The 17,908-nt window shown below is 40.2% G+C and overlaps 1 protein-coding gene across 1 annotated transcript in view; it reads right to left on the bottom strand.

Moving 5' to 3' along the window:
* Positions 1–17,908, bottom strand: part of XKR4 (XK related 4) — a 119,117-nt gene that overhangs the window by 82,990 nt on the left and 18,219 nt on the right. The window contains exon 2 of the mRNA XM_032181822.1: positions 745–944. Coding sequence (XP_032037713.1) covers positions 745–944 — 200 coding nt within the window. The remainder of the gene's footprint in view (positions 1–744; positions 945–17,908) is intronic.

Here is a 17,908-nt window from a genome sequence, read left to right as displayed (position 1 = left end):
TCAGCCATAAGACAAAGCAATGGTACAACATGAACGGAAAGCTGCCAGATATCCAAAAGTAGCATCAAAGAAGTGGAGAATGAGGTATTTTTATACCCGTTCCAGTGACTGACAATCGCCTGGAAGGACATGTGCATGCATTTACCATTTTAAAGACGTAATCATGCTTGCTGAAAGCATCAGCCTTCGGAGAAAACCCAGAGCTTGAAGGAATGAGTGTTCTTGTAATGCTCAGCGGCTGACTTGTATTATTTCAGATAAACATGGCTGAGAACTGATGGACATGTATTCCACAGATTCTGGCACTTTCTTCACAGAATATCTGCTTTCTGCTGTGCTGTTTTCTGTTTTGCATAATACCCTATGAACATCATTACTGGAGTTCGGAGGGTTTTGAGCATTCACAGAAAGAAGCATAGGGAGAGGAGCAGTACTTTGATTGATGCAATTTTCACATTGGCCCGGTGGATAATCAGAAGAGCTCTTCTATTACAAGGATGTGCAGAAAGCAAAACATTGTAAATCCTACCCACAATCCAGGGCCAATAAGAAACGCTAAAAAACTCCAACAGCACAGGCTTTCTTGACAGAGTCATAGTTAACAGCTTAATAGCTTAATAGCAGCTAGCAGGCGAGATCTGGTCTTATGCAAGGCACATAGCAGTTTAAAAGGATAAATATGTATGTATAGGAATTACATCTTCCTAAAATGATAAAAAACAAATAGATTAAATGAACCCCTACCTTGGAGAGCCTGAAGTGTACGAGTCTGCACAACAATACAGAGCTGCAGGACCAGCTGTGGTGCACTTTCCAGAAACGTGGCTAGCAAATGCAGCATACTCACATCTGCATACTCATACACCATTTTCCAATAAAACCGCCATCTGTCATTCTCTCCACTCCGTCGACTCCGGATACCCAAATATATAGTGTGGAAATACCTAGAAATAAAAAAGAGAGGTTATAGAAAGGCAGAATAATGTTTTACTGCTAACACTTGTGCTTGAAAATAACCCACATTTTCCCAATGTAATGAATGTTTATTTAAAAGGAATATCATCCTGCTATTTATAATAGTTGATGTGATAAGAGTAAACTAGACTACAGACAAGACTTGCTTTAATTAAACTGTTTAAAAAGCTTAGTATTATTTTATTTGTTAAATAGTATTCCTTTCAAAGTCAGTTTTCTGAACTGAAATGTGAGGAGGATGTGTTGATTATATGGCCTCCCTCAGAGATTTTTTCAAATAATGGAATGAAAAGAAAAGCTGATTCTGCAATGGCCTCTACTGCAAAGACTACAGACTACAAAGAATGGAGCCCATTTCCATGTGGCTCTATGTTGCCTTGGAAGACCACCTGCACTGCCAACCTGGGCCCTTGCTATTGTTTAGAACATAGTCCTGCTTCTCCACAGCTCTAGTGAGTTTATTATTATGTTTCAGATACTGCCAAATGTATAGTGCTTTTTCTCATAGGTTGCTTGTTTTAGAAGGAGAGAAGATGTAGCAGTGAGCTTCTATTTTAGGAGGAGTGGAGATGTGGCTGTGAGTCCCCTTGGTGGTTGGAAATGACTCACTAAGAGCACTCACGTGCCACAGCAGCAGGGAGCAGCAGCAGGAGCCAGGAGCCCAACAGGCTGCTGCTGCTGATAGTGGTAACTAGCAGATGAGAGAAGTAATGGGCAAAATGCATGTGTCAGCTGAATTGTTTCTGAAAGCTACATCTGTCAGTCTGTAGGTCAGGCTGAGTCTTCTCCGGCCTCTCCTCTTTCAGATATGTTATTCTTCATTGTAACCATCCCACCAAGATCCTGAAGGAACCAGAAAATTTCAGCTAAGAAATCTGTATTCCGTGGTAATTCTTGGGTAAGATTTTCATCCCCAATCAGACCAAAAAATAAAACAAAATAGAACAGAACTTTTAAAATATTCTGGAATTGAAATCCCACAAGTTGTAGTTTCATATGTAGAAAAAAAGAATGATGTTCAGTTCCTGACAGAGCCAGGCTCGGCATCAGGTAGACCAGGAGCTCTCTTCTGGATGCCTAGAAGCCACAAAGTCCTTAGCACACAGTGGGTCCAAGTAACAGCCTTGGAAAAGGGAACCTGCAATGTTGCACATTGTTGAGGGGAGCTAAAACCTCTTTTGATACTTAGGCAAATAGATCACATGGGTCAGCACTTGGAAGAGTGTCACATGCAAGGTTTTATGTCCTGAACAGCCACCTAACAACAACAACAACAAAAACACCCCTTGCCTGACAATAGCTCAGATTGTCTGTCAGAACAGCCCAAGATTCAGTTTTCCCAGCAAATGAGCACTGTCCTTGTACCCAATGCACATATCACAGCAGAGCAATAGCTTCACTCAGGACCGTGCATCAAACACAAACAAGGAGTAGCACAAAGAACTGAGAACACATATCTGAGCCTGCAGCATTTTTGCTGCACATTGTAGCAGTATATAAGGAAAACACATTACATTCACACTGAAATTAGAATTATATCAGGTGGTTCTGAATTTTATCAAAGTTCCATCAGGGAGTGAAGTAGCAATGAACGACTCAGAGACGAAGACCACAGAGGTACAGTAAGCAAGATATCAACCCCACCTCTCATGAAAATAAACTGAGCAGGTCCAGATGGGTTAGAGTATACTGGGATAACAGGGGCTCTCTGTGTCCTCAAGGTTGGGTAGGGTGAAATGACCTCGTGCCCAGTTCTCGAAGAAGCTATGGAGGTGGAAAACCATCTTTTCCATATAGTTCTGCTAGTGTGGTCTGTTGGATCCCCAGGTTCTCAGTTGCAATCAGTGTAATTGTTCCTAGACCTTTCCCTAGTGTTCTGCCCCACGACAGGGACAGGTAAGACTTGCGTATCATTCTGCAGTTTATGTTTTGTGTTTGTTTTTGGCCTGTTGCATATGTCCTTTCAAGGGACGCACCTGGGAATATTGCACACAGTGGGGCAGACAGCATCTTCAGCATCCTTCTTTTGAGCTATCACTAACCCTTGCTATAAATATCTAAAGTAGCTTTGGCTGCCGAGCATTGTGCCAGGAGGCTCCAGCCCTGCCAATGGAGCCATCTGCAACTTCAGTTCTACAGCATTTGTGCAAAAAAATACTTTTCCTATTATGAAAATGACAAGCTGTGCCAGGCAACATCCCCAAGGGTTCTTTACCTGCTCTGCAGAGTGGTTGTGCATGGCAAATACTTTGTGATTAATGAACCCTTATGGAAATATTTCCTCTCCCATTGCACTTTATTGTGAAACATTGGCAATGAGTTATTGGGGACTGGGGAGTCATTGCTCTTTGTCTACTTAGCTCTCTGCAATTTAGACACAAGAGGCAGAGGAAGAAGATACTTTCTCTTTTTACACACTGGGGACCAAATTTCAGCCTGAGGTGGTTTTTTTTTTTCCCGGTCCTATCAATTTTGGCCAAATTAATTGCAGGCTGAAATGAGCATTTACACACATAATTACTGTCACTGATTTATAGACACAATCAGGTGATTAGACAGCTAAACATTCTCATTTGCATCCACAATTAATTGTACCAGCAATTGATGTTAGGTGTGCAAATTAGCAGTTATTAAAATAAAAAGATGGTCTAATAAAATGCTTCATATATCAGACTCTTTTTACCCACAGTGAAATTAAAAAAAAAAAATACTTTTCTTGTTGTGGTTTCCAAATATAGCTTAACACCGCAGTAATGACACATTCCATTTTATATATATGCATTATGTAATTGCATCTTAGACACTCACAAGAGTCCTGGTGTCAGCAAATGCTATTCAGACACACTCAGAGGTAGTTCCTGCCCTGAAGAGTTTTTCTTATTCTAGTCCTCTGGTATCATTCTGGTGGAACTCATTTTTTTTCTGAGGCAAGGTTGTAGCTCTTGCATACAGCCATTCAAGAAAGAAATAGAAAGAATTAATATCAGTTCTGCATTGAAAACTATCTTAGGTTCATTGTGGAGCAAATTGTTGCCAATATACATGGAGTAGCAGGTGTGCTATTGTTTCAGTTGTGATTACATCTAGAGACCTCAACTACAGCCTTGTGCAGGTGCTGTACAAATATACAAAAGCTGCCTATCTATCTTCCCAAAGAGCATTTAATTGACATGAAGAAATGACAAGGAGTGAAGAAGAGAGAGTTTGAGCATCAGAGGGGGAAGGGAAGAAAGGAGGAATGGGAAGTATGGTAAAAATACTGCCACCTAGGAAACTAACCACTTCTGCCATCTAGGAAAGTAAGTACTTCATCTAATAAATCAAGATAGTCTATTAATGTTTCTAATCATGAGAAAAGTCAAAAAGCAAACAAAACAAAACAACCCCCCCCCCCACTGCCGCTCTCAAATTCCAGTTTTATAGCTTTTATATTTGTGGAGAAAAGCTTAGAAATAATAGCATTTCCTATAGCTGGAAAAAGTTAGAAGAGTATAATACCAGATCTTTTCTTTCCCCTCCCTTCCTTCCTTCCTTCCCTTCCTTCCTTCCTTCCTTCCTTCCTTCCTTCCTTCCTTTCCTTTCCTTTCCTTTCCTTTCCTTTCCTTTCCTTTCCTTTCCTTTCCTTTCCTTTCCTTTCCTTTCCTTTCCTTTCCTTTCCTTTCCTTTCCTTTCCTTTCCTTTCCTTTCCTTTCCTTTCCTTTCCTTTCCTTTCCTTTCCTTTCCTTTCCTTTCCTTTCCTTTCCTTTCCTTTCCTTTCCTTTCCTTTCCTTTCCTTTCCTTTCCTTTCCTTTCCTTTCCTTCTGACAGACCACAGCAAAACCCAAGAGAAGGGAGTAGGAAGCAATATTTCCTATATTGCAAATAATCAGATGGCAACTTATATATTGTTATTTGGGGCTTAATGTCTTTTTTACTCTCTGGAGGAAATGGAGAATGCTACAGCGTTTAATTGTTTTAATTTTCTTCAGTACATCAAACAGCACAGTATACATACCATTGATAAAGCATAACCCTGAAGGATATAAATCTGAGACAAGATCCCAAGTGACATTTTTCTTCCATTATATTAATGAAGGAAGGCAGCAAAGTCAAAAACAAACAGGAAAGCAGACCAGTCTTTGTGCTGCACACAAGAAATGTTCAGGATGTAAGTCACATAGAAGCAAAGAGTTACCTATATTTGTGGTTGCAGAAAAAAATAAAAAAATATGTGCCAGCAAAGGAGACATTCATTCTGATCAGAAACTCTCCAGAGTTTCAAAAGTCAAGAGTCCTCATTTTGCTCCAGGTTCTCATGCTAGACTTGACGGTCAGCATAGAGTGAAATACCTACATTTGAAATACTTCTGGTGACAATTTAATTGCATAATTAAACCATGCCCAATTGCACATTTAATTGAGATGTGGTAGTGTAATTATATGATAATACCAAATATTTATAAGAGTGCTTTCCAAGTTAAAGTGCTTTACAAACATTAATTGATTAACTGGGATGCATGTAAATAATCTCACAGGGTTCATTCCCCAGGAATTGGCAGCTGACCAATGTAATGCTTTCCTGTAGGAGTGAGGTATAGCATTTACTCAGCAAATTGAAAGCCAGGTGATGTTTTGTAAGCCCATGGTAAGGATAAGTTGACCTTATCTGTTGTGCAGAAAAATCTCCCTCCTTTCTTCCTTATTCTTAGGAATGTTATAGTTTGTCCTGAGTATGTGAATAAATCTTCCCCAGCTCTTGCCCAAGTACAAGGGAGACAAAGAGATCCTCAAAATACTTTCCAAACAGGAGACAATTCCTCAGATTTTAGGTATTCTGGAAAATTGGGATGCCACTGGCAGCTGGGCTGAAGGCTTCCAACTTGACTACAGCCTGTTCATGTCTCAAATAACTTTTTCATGAAAGACCTTTGGTAAATATCCTGGTGTCATTAAAATTGGAGAGTTCTGGTAGTAAGAGGAGAGCTTGTTTTTTTTACTCAGTATTCTTCACAGTAACTGGGTGTCATTTATGGCCATTACTACTTTCTAAGAAATTATTTCAGAAGCTGCTCCATTGTGCTTCACAGACATGATTTCCTTTAGCATAGAAGACTGAGTCTTGTAATAAATGGAACGGCCATACCAAATTCTTATTGCTGGTGGACATGTTGTTCCCATGTATGTGGGACTGAGATGTTCTCGTTGCATATAGTTTGGCTCAATCAATGTCTTTTAGTCTTCTGAGGTCCTACAGGCTTCTTATCCCAAGGTTTTCCATTTGCACTTACCTCCTTTCTTCCACCTGCACACTTTATTGCAAATCTTTAGCCAGAAATTGAGATTTTGGAGATTAAGAAGAGTTATATTCAGTTGCTCTTCATTTAGACAATGTACGCAAGTATGTGTAAGTGCAAGCACCAAGACATATAAAAGCCCAGCCCTGGCTATGGCTCTGAGCATTTCCTGCTACAGATTTTCATCTTAATGAAACCATCCATCTGATGGTAATATATGCAGCTCTGGAAAAAAGCCTTCAGTTTAGAAGTGTCAAAGATTACATTGCCACCATGTGCTTAATCTAAAAAGTCCTTAGGATGATACACGTGAATGAGAGACCATTTGCATTCTTTGGAAAAATGAAAACGTTCTGATTTCATGCCTCATGTAGTCCATATTTATTACAATTGCCTAAGTCAGTAGAGGACATTTGCTTATGTTACATAATCTACTGAAACATTTGTGAGAAGATCAAAAATCATTAATGGCTAGCTGTAGCAATCTGAGACATTTATTCTTATGTCTAATTTGCCCCGTATCAAACAGTACATTAAACAATTTAGCCATACCATGAACAATTGCTCTTTCTGTGTTTGAGGTGTGGAGAATAAAAATCACTACTGTAGAGCTAAAAAAAACAGTAGAATAAACAGCAATTCAGATAAGTGGTATTTTCTTCTGTTGCCTGGTTACCAGAAAAACTTAACTGTATTTGTATCTCAACAGTATTTTCTGTGTTAAATAACAACAGATTGTTCTATTTTGCTTCTTATGTGCCTTTTTATTAGGTGTGCACGAATACTTAAAAAAAAGTTTCCTTAGCAGGAACACTTACTTTCTTATCAGAACATACTAACACTTATTCTTTTTGTTCTGAAAAAGGGGACAAATCAGTTCAGCTTTAATTCCTTTTTCTAGGAAGGAACAAGCTGTAACAGCCAATTTTTAATTCTCCAATCAAATTATTTTTTGATGGGAGCATTAAGGTTTAATGTGCAAAAGGAAACTGAAATACATTCTGTAGCACAGCAGTGACCAAAGCTTGTCCAACCAAACACGGTTCTGGCAATTTACCAGCAGTCAAAAGTCTGGGCTTAATTTACTTTAAATTATGAGTGCAGCATCTTCATCTGTGTCACTGAGATGAGATCCATGAAGACAGATCCCACTGGGGAATATTTCATCATAAAAGATGTTAAAAGCCTTATTTCCAGAATACACCTCCATTACAAAAGTCAAAACAAAAACCTAAATTCTTGCATTTTATTTTTCCCTTGTACTATTCAAAGATATCAGAGAAATATCTCCTTTACTTTAGTCCAAAGCAGGACACTTTATGATCATAAACAAAACGATAACATCTATTTTGTTATGACCTCTAAAGCATTCTCCAGCATCCTCCATGACTAGGTGATCCTTCCCAAATGGTCATGAGTCATATAGCAGCATTTTATGGCCATCTGAATTTTTATGGCCTTCTGAATTTTGCTACCATCTGAATTCATCAAATATGGCCAGTCAACACCAGCACTCTTTTCTTGACAAGGCCAATCTGCAGACCTACAGTATGTGAACTGCTGTTATAAGGTGACGGTAGGAGCAAATATGAGGAAGTGCAGATTTAATAAGAAGAAGACAGGACAGCCAAAAGAAACCCATTTAGTTCCATTATTTCCATGTTTCTAATTTCAAAACTGGAGCATTCCACATATGTGCTCACCTGCCAGGTCTCTTGGTCAGCCCAGCAGCCCCAGAACATCCTGACTGGTCTGTGCCTCCCCATGCTTCCAGGCTGTCCCTGCCCTGCCTGTGGAACTTGTCCTCACACCAGCTTTTCCCTCTTTATCAACAGGGCCCAGGGCACAGCTCAGTGGCCATCAGCTGTTCTTTTAAGACAAGGATGGTGCAACCTTGTCAGAAGATGTGATATAGACATTCTCCGCAGCTCCTCAAGACACTGCCTGATACTTCACAGGGGCAAACATTCATGCGTTTTCTGCATGACCCACTATGGGCCAGAATAAAAAAGGAAAACGATGAAATGAAATTAGAAAAAAACTCCATAGCATGGTGAAGCCATCTGTAGCTATATATCTCACAGTGTTTCTTCAGCTAGTTGTTGCCATTGATGCCTTTCCTGTTTAACCAGGGACAAAGCCTTTTAGACGTTCAGCAGCACAGCTAACAGCTTTTACTCCACTCCTGTTTCTGGTATGACACCACACACCTGCGTGCTCTTTAACCACAGCCATTGCTTCATCGAGAGCTGATGAAATTGCTGTGGGCCCCAGAGGCCCCTTGGTTTCCACTAGTGGGAAATACAGTTTTCTACGTGTCACCATGGCTGCAGTCCTGGAAGTGATGCCCATATGAGACCAGACTCCTGGGGATGAGAGGCTTCCCGAAGGAACACAAAACCAGACCAGAGCGAATAGAGATCTTCCCTGCTCTGTGTCCTCTGAGAGGCCAAGGGATGTCCCATCGTGTTCAAAGAGTGCAGTGCCAGGAGTTGGACTTGATGATCCTTATGGGTCCCTTCCAACGCAGGATATTCTATGATTCTATGGTTAATGCTAGGGCACTCCAAAGAGCTAAGTTCAATTCCTGACTCCTCTATAGTCTCCTGTTTTTCCTCCTGCAGAATGAAAGCTTTTTCAAATGTCTTCAAGTGGAAGGCTGTCTCTGTCTTCAGAACAACAGTTAACATCCATGATCAGTAGTGGCTTACACAGAATTTCTTTCCCCTCTTTTCCTACTTTCCTCTTTTAGTCCTATTTTCATTTGCTACTAAGTCTGTCTGCATGTTATTCATCCTAAGACATCCTGGGAAACAAATCCAGGTTTGCCTCCGTGTCCCAGGCTAAAGATATCAAGAAGAATCAAGGGGTAGAAAATCACAGATTCCCCCAGAGACCTTAAGGCATTCCCTGGAAAAGCAATTAGTCATGGCCAAGAATCCGTACCGTGCAGCTGCCACAGGAATATAATCATAGGCATCCTCAATTCACCAGGCCCCAGGGCTGCAGCAGAAGCTGAATTGTTCCTTTGTTCCTTCCCATCTATGATAGAATTATGATAATAGCCCTTAGAAATGGTCCCAAGACACTCCTCATGAGACCAGTGAGGAAGATGCACCTGTCTCATGATCACTTATTTGACTACACTTAAAGAAGTGACCACTTGTAGAGTTAAGAAATTGGCACGGCTGGAAAGCAGTGCCTCTGGCTTATTTGAAGCATTGGACAGCAAGTGTATTTACCAGGTCTCCAGATAAGCAGCCATGCAACATCCCAGCACCATACTAGAATAAGACTAGGATAAGGCATGAAGAACCCTTTGCCTTTCTTAGCTTTGTACTAGTTTCCACAGGAGCAAAGTGTACAACAGCACACTCCGAAAATCCCACAGCTGGAAACCTTGCAGTGTGGGAGCAGGCTCCTCCTGGGTACTGGTGTTTATTATCCACACTGCACACATTGAGATGCTGAGGCCCCTCCAGGGAAGCTGATTCTCTCCCAGCATCCATCTCTCAAACCATTTCCAGAGGGACACGGGCTATTTATTGCTCTGAACTGTTCAGGGAGTGGGTTCAACATGGAGGTGAAGCACTGGAGCAGCTAGGGGGTAAATACCCTTGAGGTCTGCACCAGCTCATAGCCAGCTCTGTTAGGAAAGCCTTCAGTGGTGAGCTCGTGAATGTCTGGTCAAACTCACCACCTGGAAATGGGAAAAACTTCACTTTGTTATTCACAAGAACCCATGTTATTCGTTATTTTCTATGGTGTCTTTGATAAATTAAATATATGAGGCTGCCTGCTGAAAAAGCAGCTTTCCATTGTCAATTTCCACAGGAAAAGAGATGGTGGTTGTGATTTTCTTGGTACAGGAAAGAAAAAAAAAATAAAGCAGAGGAGATGTTTGCAGTATCTTTTGCAAAAGTTAAAAGAAGCAGCAGTAGTACAAATACCAGAGAATGGGTAGGGTACAGGCTATATTTCATCCCCATAGACAAAATGTAATGTGTTTCCTTCCATATACACATCTTTCTTTCATGACTACTGGTGTGTGCCAGGATGAATCTGGGTTGTGCCACTCTTGGGGCCTTGCACGTAATCCTACACTGTGAAACAGCAGGAGCTAGCTGCCTGCACTAACCAGTAAAAATGAACTATTGCCAACCTTCCTTTTTCTGCCTCCAAAAAGCCTTCCAAATTGCTTATAAGAGCTTTGATAGGACCTGCCTGCTCTTTCTAGCTCAGGGAAAACACACAACTGAGAATTCTGTTTGGAAACATCTATGTTGTAAATAACTATTTTTTTATCCTATTTATACAGCAGTCTATGCTTCAGCTTTCTCTTTGAAGTACTCAGGAAAAGCTATCAGTTAATCCTCCAATACAAAACACCTAACAATTTAATTCTCATTGTTTAGATGGAGCAATCCATAAACATTCAGGAAGGAATGTGGGATTAGTCACTCATTAAGACGCGGACAGACAGTACTCATGTGATCTCTATGTGATATGCAAATGACTGTCAGTGTTATTTAACACGAATTCAAACTAACTTCCTGTTGGTGCTTATAAGTGGTCCTGACTAATGGTGAATGTGCTTTAAATGTTGCCTGCTTGAAGAATTTTATATAAGATTCAATTCAAAAACAAATTTGCCAGCTAATAGTATTAGCAGTGCTGAACAACATCTCACAAAGAAATGGTCTTGAATACTAAGTTGAACACCGCACCACAAATTCTGTCTTTGCGCTTTGCAAATATAATATTCACAAATCTTTGGAATAAAGTTTCTGGCTTGGGTTTTGTCTATGGAGAAAGGTCTAGGGCAAATGGCAGCATTTTCATTTCAGCCTTTCATCAATTCCCATAGGCCAAATCCAAAGGGCCCCAGTGAGAAAAAGACCCTTAGCAATCTAATGGGAATTTTGACAACTTACAGACCTCCCAGTTTGCCCTTTTAATATTGCAATGTACAATAGTGCATTATAGAGAAAGATGAAGGAACATAAGAGGTGACATGCTGGCAGCAGCACACAAGCCAAAGGAAAAAAAAATAGTATGAGCTGGCAAGACGGCAATTACATCTAGGACTTGAAAGTAAACTGTGTTTATTAGAGAGTTACAATGTTTAGTCTAACAGGAATATTCAATTTCATTATTAGTTTCATCTTAACATATAGCTTAAACCCCCAAAAATACAGAAGGATAGCAAATGCCTCCGAGAACAAATGCTTCAAGGGATAGCTAATATCAAAAGGTATGAATTTATAACAAAACCTTAAACTCACTGTGAATTCAACAGCCATGTTGTTTGTAAAGTTATTCAGAAAAGACGGCAGAGATAACACAGGCACACAACAAAAATGAAGAAATATTTTTGCTGTGGCAGGAATTCCCTGGGCAAACAATAGAAAAGAGACCTGACCACATCCATCTCTTTTACACTATATTTTGAGAAGGACAACCCAAGGGGCATATGAACAATTTTTAACTCTATTTTTTGTAGGGGTAAAAATAAGCAAAGTTTTGCAACACAAACACTATCATATTTGCATTCAGATGCATATGTATAAGCTTGTTATTCCCATTCAATATATGAATCTTTATTCCAGTAGTGAAAGGTATAACAACTAATAGAAGGCTTTTAAAATTTCGGAGACTGTATTCTTGAAATGCTAAAAAGGTAGTAAAACAACCACAGAATCTGTGTGCAGGTAGGTCCCAAAAAGCTATATGTCTAAACAAAGAACAACATCTTCAGTATCAAGTCTGAATTCATGAAGCTGACCTGAAAATCAGAACAATTAAGAGCCTAAAGTAGCACAGGAGTGCTTTCAAGTGGGTAAAGACGGATGGAAGGTTGCCAGGAAACACAGGGCAATCTGCTCCTAATCAGGGTCAGGGGGAAAATGCTGGAGCTGGAAGGCTCATCTGCGACTTGTGGAGGGAACAATTGCTCCCCACTCAGCATCAGGCACTAGCCCTTGGCATGTGACCAGGGAATAATCCCCAGTGCTGGTTCCCAAAACACACTTCAGGTTAGAAGAGCTCTTAAGGATATCTCCAAACCTTGTTTTGGCTCAGGTATGTCCATTGAGACTGACTAACTTAGGGTGATATGCTTTACCCTTCCATTACAAACTTAATCACAGAAAGGCTGAGGTTGGAAGGGAACTTCTGGAGGACATCTATCCAACGACCTCCTTGAGCAGGGCACCCAAAGAAAGCTGCCCAGGGCCATATCCAGGTGTTTTTCTGGATTTCTCCAAGGCTCAGGAGACTCCACAGCCTTCCTGGGCAACCTCTGCCAGTGCTCCATCACCCACACAGCATAGAAGTGTTTCTTGATGTTCAGAAGGAGCCTCCTGTGTGCCAGTTTGTGCCCATTGCCTCTTGTCCTGGCTCTGGGTACCACCGATCAGAGCCTCTCTCTGTCCTTTTTGCACCCTCCCTTTAGGTATCTATAGACATTGATAAGATCACCCTTGAGCCTTCTCTTTTCCAAGCTGAACAGTCCCAGCTCTCTCACAGGAAAAGTGTTACAGTCCCTTCATTATCTTTATGGATCTTTGCTGAACTCTCTCCAGTATGTCCATGTCTCTCTTCAGTACTGAAGAGTCCAGAGGCCACACTTCAGGTGTGGCCTCTCCAGTGCTGAGTAGAGGGGAAGGATCACATCCCACAATGGGCTGGCAAAACTTTGCCATTGTGATACCCTTGTTGGCTGCAAGGGCACACTGTTGGCTCATGTTCAACTATGTTTCTACCAGGACCCCCCAATCCTTTTCTGCAGATCTGCTTTGCAGCTAGGCATCCCCCAACACATACTGGTGACTGGAGTTGTTTCTCTCCAGGTGCAGGATTTTGCACTTCTCCTTGCTGAACCTCATGTGTAAGGTTCCTGTCAGCCCATCTCTCCATGTTGTCATTGTCCCTCTGGATGAAACTATGGTCCTCTGATGAATCAGCCACTCCTCCCAGTTCTGTGTCATCCATAAAATTGCTAAGGGTATACACTGTCCCATCATCCAGATCATTAAGAAAGACGCCAAAGAGGATAAGATCCAGTATTGACCCCTGGGGTACACAACTAATTACTGGTCTCCAACTAGACTTTGTCACACCACTCCCTGGGCCTGGCCATTCAGCCAGTTTTCAATCCACCTCACCATCTGCTCATTCAGTCCATACATCAAGAGCTTCTCTATGGGGGGTGTTTTGGAAGATAGTGTTAAAAGCCCTCCTGAAGTGCATATCCACTGCTCTCCCCTCATCTACCAGGCTAGTCATTTCATCTTGGGAGTTTAATACTGAAACTAAAAGATATTGGTAATGTAGGTCTTATGGCCAGGTTTGTAGATACAGCACTCGTGAAAAAAACAAACAAACAAACAAACAAACAAACAAAAAGCTTACAAGTAAATTAAAGACAACAAAATGTAATTCTAGCATCTGTATAGTGAGCAGACAGTTCTTTAACTCCCATCCTTGTCACTGAAAATCCCTCAGACATATGCCAGATGCCAGAGCTGGAATTCCTTGTTCAGACTGACATCCCATCTCCAAATTATCTCCTGTTACAAACCTGATTCTTGGCCTAGATTGCAGTTTATGGCTTCTTCAACGAAGATATGATACATGTCTTTGCAGCTGTTTGCACAGTGACTAAAAATGCTCTCCATATCACAAATGAAACCAAAGTTATACATAATGCTAATAATGCTACTGTTAATAATAATCATAATAAAGCACTATTTGCTTAAATTAGAAAACATTTATATTAATCCAGACAGAAAATTGCATGAACTTCCTTTAACCTTTGGAAACCATTAAGAAATTCAGTATTTTTGGCTAATTACTGTTGCAATTCATGGGGCCTGCATCCCTTCTACGTCAGGTAGGTAAAATACCAGTGTCCCCATATTTCCTTCCCCTGTAGATCCTGATCACCCAAGTGCAGAACTAGGTTTTCCATGTGCAGCAGCTCTGAAAGTATTTGAGGTGAAGGCATATAAGTGTTCCTGATAAAGAAGGTAATAAAAACTATGAAGTGCTCTTCTCAGCTTTTTAAGAGCACAATCAAGAACTTGCTCTCTCTGTTGGCATAGCTGACATCAGAAGTTAAAAGAGCTTGGGGAAGCAGGAAAAGTAATTTTAAAAGTTGTTCTTTTCCTATGGAGAATATCATAAAGAGAAGCTTTCCCTTTTTAGTCCCACTAGTTTCCTTTCTAACAGCAATTTGTTTGCTTACTACTGGCTCCCAGGCCACAGATGCCCTGGTTTTCCAGAGGACACTTAGAAAGGGAAAATAACCTGGAAGACTGCTTCAGTACGCAGCAATATGAACACAGCAATATAAACACATTGTGAACATATAGGAGGAGAAATGCAAACATACGTGGATAAACTGAGCAGCTCCTCTTGGGTTTTCCAAAGAAAAACAGGACATCATGATAGATTTAGAGGGAGGAAAACTATGCAGACAGCTTCCCTACATGCACAGCCATGGTTGCTCCCCATGTGCCCCTTGCCACATATACCATACTCTGCGAATTTTCAGCCTTTCATGCTCCACTGGGAAATAAATTGTTTAGGTCCAGGAGGTATTACTAAAGCTAGCTCTACTAAAGACCTATGTATTAGTGTTCAAAGATGCATATCATTTCCTACAGCTAGAGGCAGCCATTTAGATTTGGCAGATGTTATTTTATTTGTTCAGGCTGAAAGGTCACTATAATTCCGCCAGCTTTATTTTCTGTATTTAAAATGTCACCCCAAACAGGTAGCTAAGGTAACGCATTTGCTTTCTACATATCTTCTACCATTTTCCATGTCAGAGAAGGTCTTTTATGTCTTAGGAATGCTAATTAAGTTTGAAAACTGGTCTTTGAAAAAAAAAAAACTCGAAGGAAGTGAAGCACCTTTTAAAAATGATTGTCTCAGTTGCAAGGGTGTTCGATTCTATTGTTTTTCTAAGGGTTTTGACATGTTTGCTTCTGGCAGCATTTCTTTGCTCTCTCAAAGCATCTCTTCATGCAAGAAGACAATTATAATGATGAGAAAGGTTTCCTGCTACTGTCCTCCATTTCTGTGCTCGCATTTGCTTGTCTGCAATTTGCACCTACAGAGATACAAGACAAATCTGACCCTGTGCCTTGAAGGCCATTTCAAAAAAACAATTAAAGACATGTCTACATAGAAGTCTACGTCTATCCATTGGCACCCACCTTCCACTAATCTCAGCTGCACAAACCCAATCCCTTCTTTGCACCAGCTCCTGCACACAGCTGAATCCATGCTGAGCTCTTTCAATGTGCCATGCTGATCAAGAACTAACCCATTTAATTTTTAGTTAGTTTTCTGTCACCTTAGCTTACTGAAATGTTGCTGTGAAGATCTCAGAGCACCAGAACTGGAGGGAGAGGTGAAAGAATTGGAAGGAGATGAAAGCAGGAGGAAGATAGGAACATAATGCCCAGTGCTTGGAGAAAGACTCACTACTATAGCAAGGCAGCCTCATGGAAAGACTTCAGTGGTTCTAAGTATGTTGTTTTGCCTTGCTATATTTCCCCAGGAAATATTTTGATTCTTTTTCTAATTAGAACCCCCCTACCTTTTACTGACATTTGAGATAGAGGTATCTAAAGGTACTTCAACTGGCATGCTGGTCAAATATACTATACTATCATCCCAAGAATCCTGTCTGCTCATTAATTTATACCAGACACATAATGGCGATAAAGATCTCTCTGTGCATTGTTTAATTCAATGCACCTATGCACTGCATTTTTTCTTCCTTTTCCTTTTCCTTTTCCTTTTCCTTTTCCTTTTCCTTTTCCTTTTCCTTTTCCTTTTCCTTTTCCTTTTCCTTTTCCTTTTCCTTTTCCTTTTCCTTTTCCTTTTCCTTTTCCTTTTCCTTTCCCTTTCCCTTTCCCTTTTCCTTTCCCTTTCCCTTTTCCTTTTCCTTTCCCTTTCCCTTTCCCTTTTTCTCTTTCTTTTTCTTTTTCTCTTTCTTTTTCTTTTTTTCTTTTTCTTTTTCTTTTTCTTTTTCTTTTTCTTTTTCTTTTTCTTTTTCTTTTTCTTTTTCTTTTTCTTTTTCTTTTTCTTTTTCTTGTTCTTGTTCTTGTTCTTGTTCTTCTCCTTTTTCTTGTTCTTGTTCTTCTCCCTTTTCTTCTCCTTTTTCTTCTCCTTTTTCTCTTTTAATGAAGAGTTAAAGCTCTTGTTTAGTGTTATAAATTATTTGAAAGGAAGAGAAAAACATTCTGCTACTGAAGTATATTTCTGAATGGGTTTCTTAGTACATTCTGTTTTTCCATCTTGTGCTTGTCAAGATGGACCTGAAAGCAAAAAGACCAAATAGTATCTCTACAAGAAAAAGACTTATTTTCCCTGTAAAATACATTAATGATCAACACTGTCTTTAAGGACCTGTGATTCTTTCTTCCTTATTGTTGTGCATGTTCCAAACCTTACTGTAGACTGGCATGAAATATCCGTGAAGCACTGAAACCCTAGGTCAAGATAAAGACCATCATTCACTCTTAATTTACTTTGAAATCAAGTTTGAAAAAATCTGCAGAAAAATCTGTTCCTGGGCCAAGGGTTTCCTTTTGTACTGACTATTTAAGTATTTTCACAAATGCATTTTTATCTTTTTTCCCTTCCTGACTGCATGGTTTGAACATACAGGTCAATGTGACCTTACAGCTTCCTAGGGAAAAATTAGTTGCAGAGAGATGGCACACAAAGAAAGAGACACTCACAAAAATCAGTGGGTTTTCTGCAAAATACATTTAGTGTTTCTTGGCACTCTCTGCCCTCAACACCCACCTTTGCTTTAGTAGCATCTGCTGTGATTTTCTTATCTTGCACTGAGTGGTCCAACAAGATTTTCATTATTTGAAAAGTGCCTTCCATTCACTAATGTGTATCTGATTAAGCTTGGCTCCAGATTACTTTATGTTAGAAACACATTATAGCTACATCTTCACAGAACACTGAAACATCCCACTTCCCAGAAAGCATTGGCAGAGGCCCAACTCTGATTGAAATCAGTGGGACTGAGCCCTCTAGCTGCCTTCAGTCTGATCGATGAAATGGGACAGGATGAGGATTTTATATACATGCTTTTATGTAAATGCATGCATTCACACTCCATATATATATGCACTGACATGCTGTATCATGCTATATCATACATCTGTTGGACACCCAACAAGAGTCTGCATACTTGTGACCTAACTTTCTTTTTCTACAGATACAAACCAAGATTGAACAAAACCATTCTAGGGAAATTAAGGCAAAGAAATGAGGTAATATTGACAGAAGTTCTCCCAACTAAATCTAGCAAAATGGTACAGCCAGTAAGTTCAGGCAAAGGCTAAGAACAAGCTCAGCCAGAGGCTGCCTCTCCCTTCAGCCTGCCTTGCAGGATGCAGTTCCCGTAGTGTTCCTAGGCTCATGTGCTACTTCAGTGGACAGAATAAAGGCTGTATTACCTTTCCCTTGCTGTAATTTGCTGTCCAGCTGTAAATGCTTCTGTTACAGCTGATTCCCCCCACAGGGGTGAATCCGATGCTTAGCACTGAATTGGCTTAAACCAGTTTATCTAAAAGAAGAACAGATAAAAAATAAGGGAACCTGTTCATTCAAAATTAAATCCA

The sequence above is a fragment of the Aythya fuligula genome, chromosome 2 (assembly GCF_009819795.1).
Source record: "Aythya fuligula isolate bAytFul2 chromosome 2, bAytFul2.pri, whole genome shotgun sequence".
Classification (NCBI taxonomy): Eukaryota; Metazoa; Chordata; class Aves; order Anseriformes; family Anatidae; genus Aythya; species Aythya fuligula.
The sequence above is the reverse complement of the archived record's forward strand: the minus strand, read 5'-3'. Positions and strand labels throughout refer to the sequence as shown.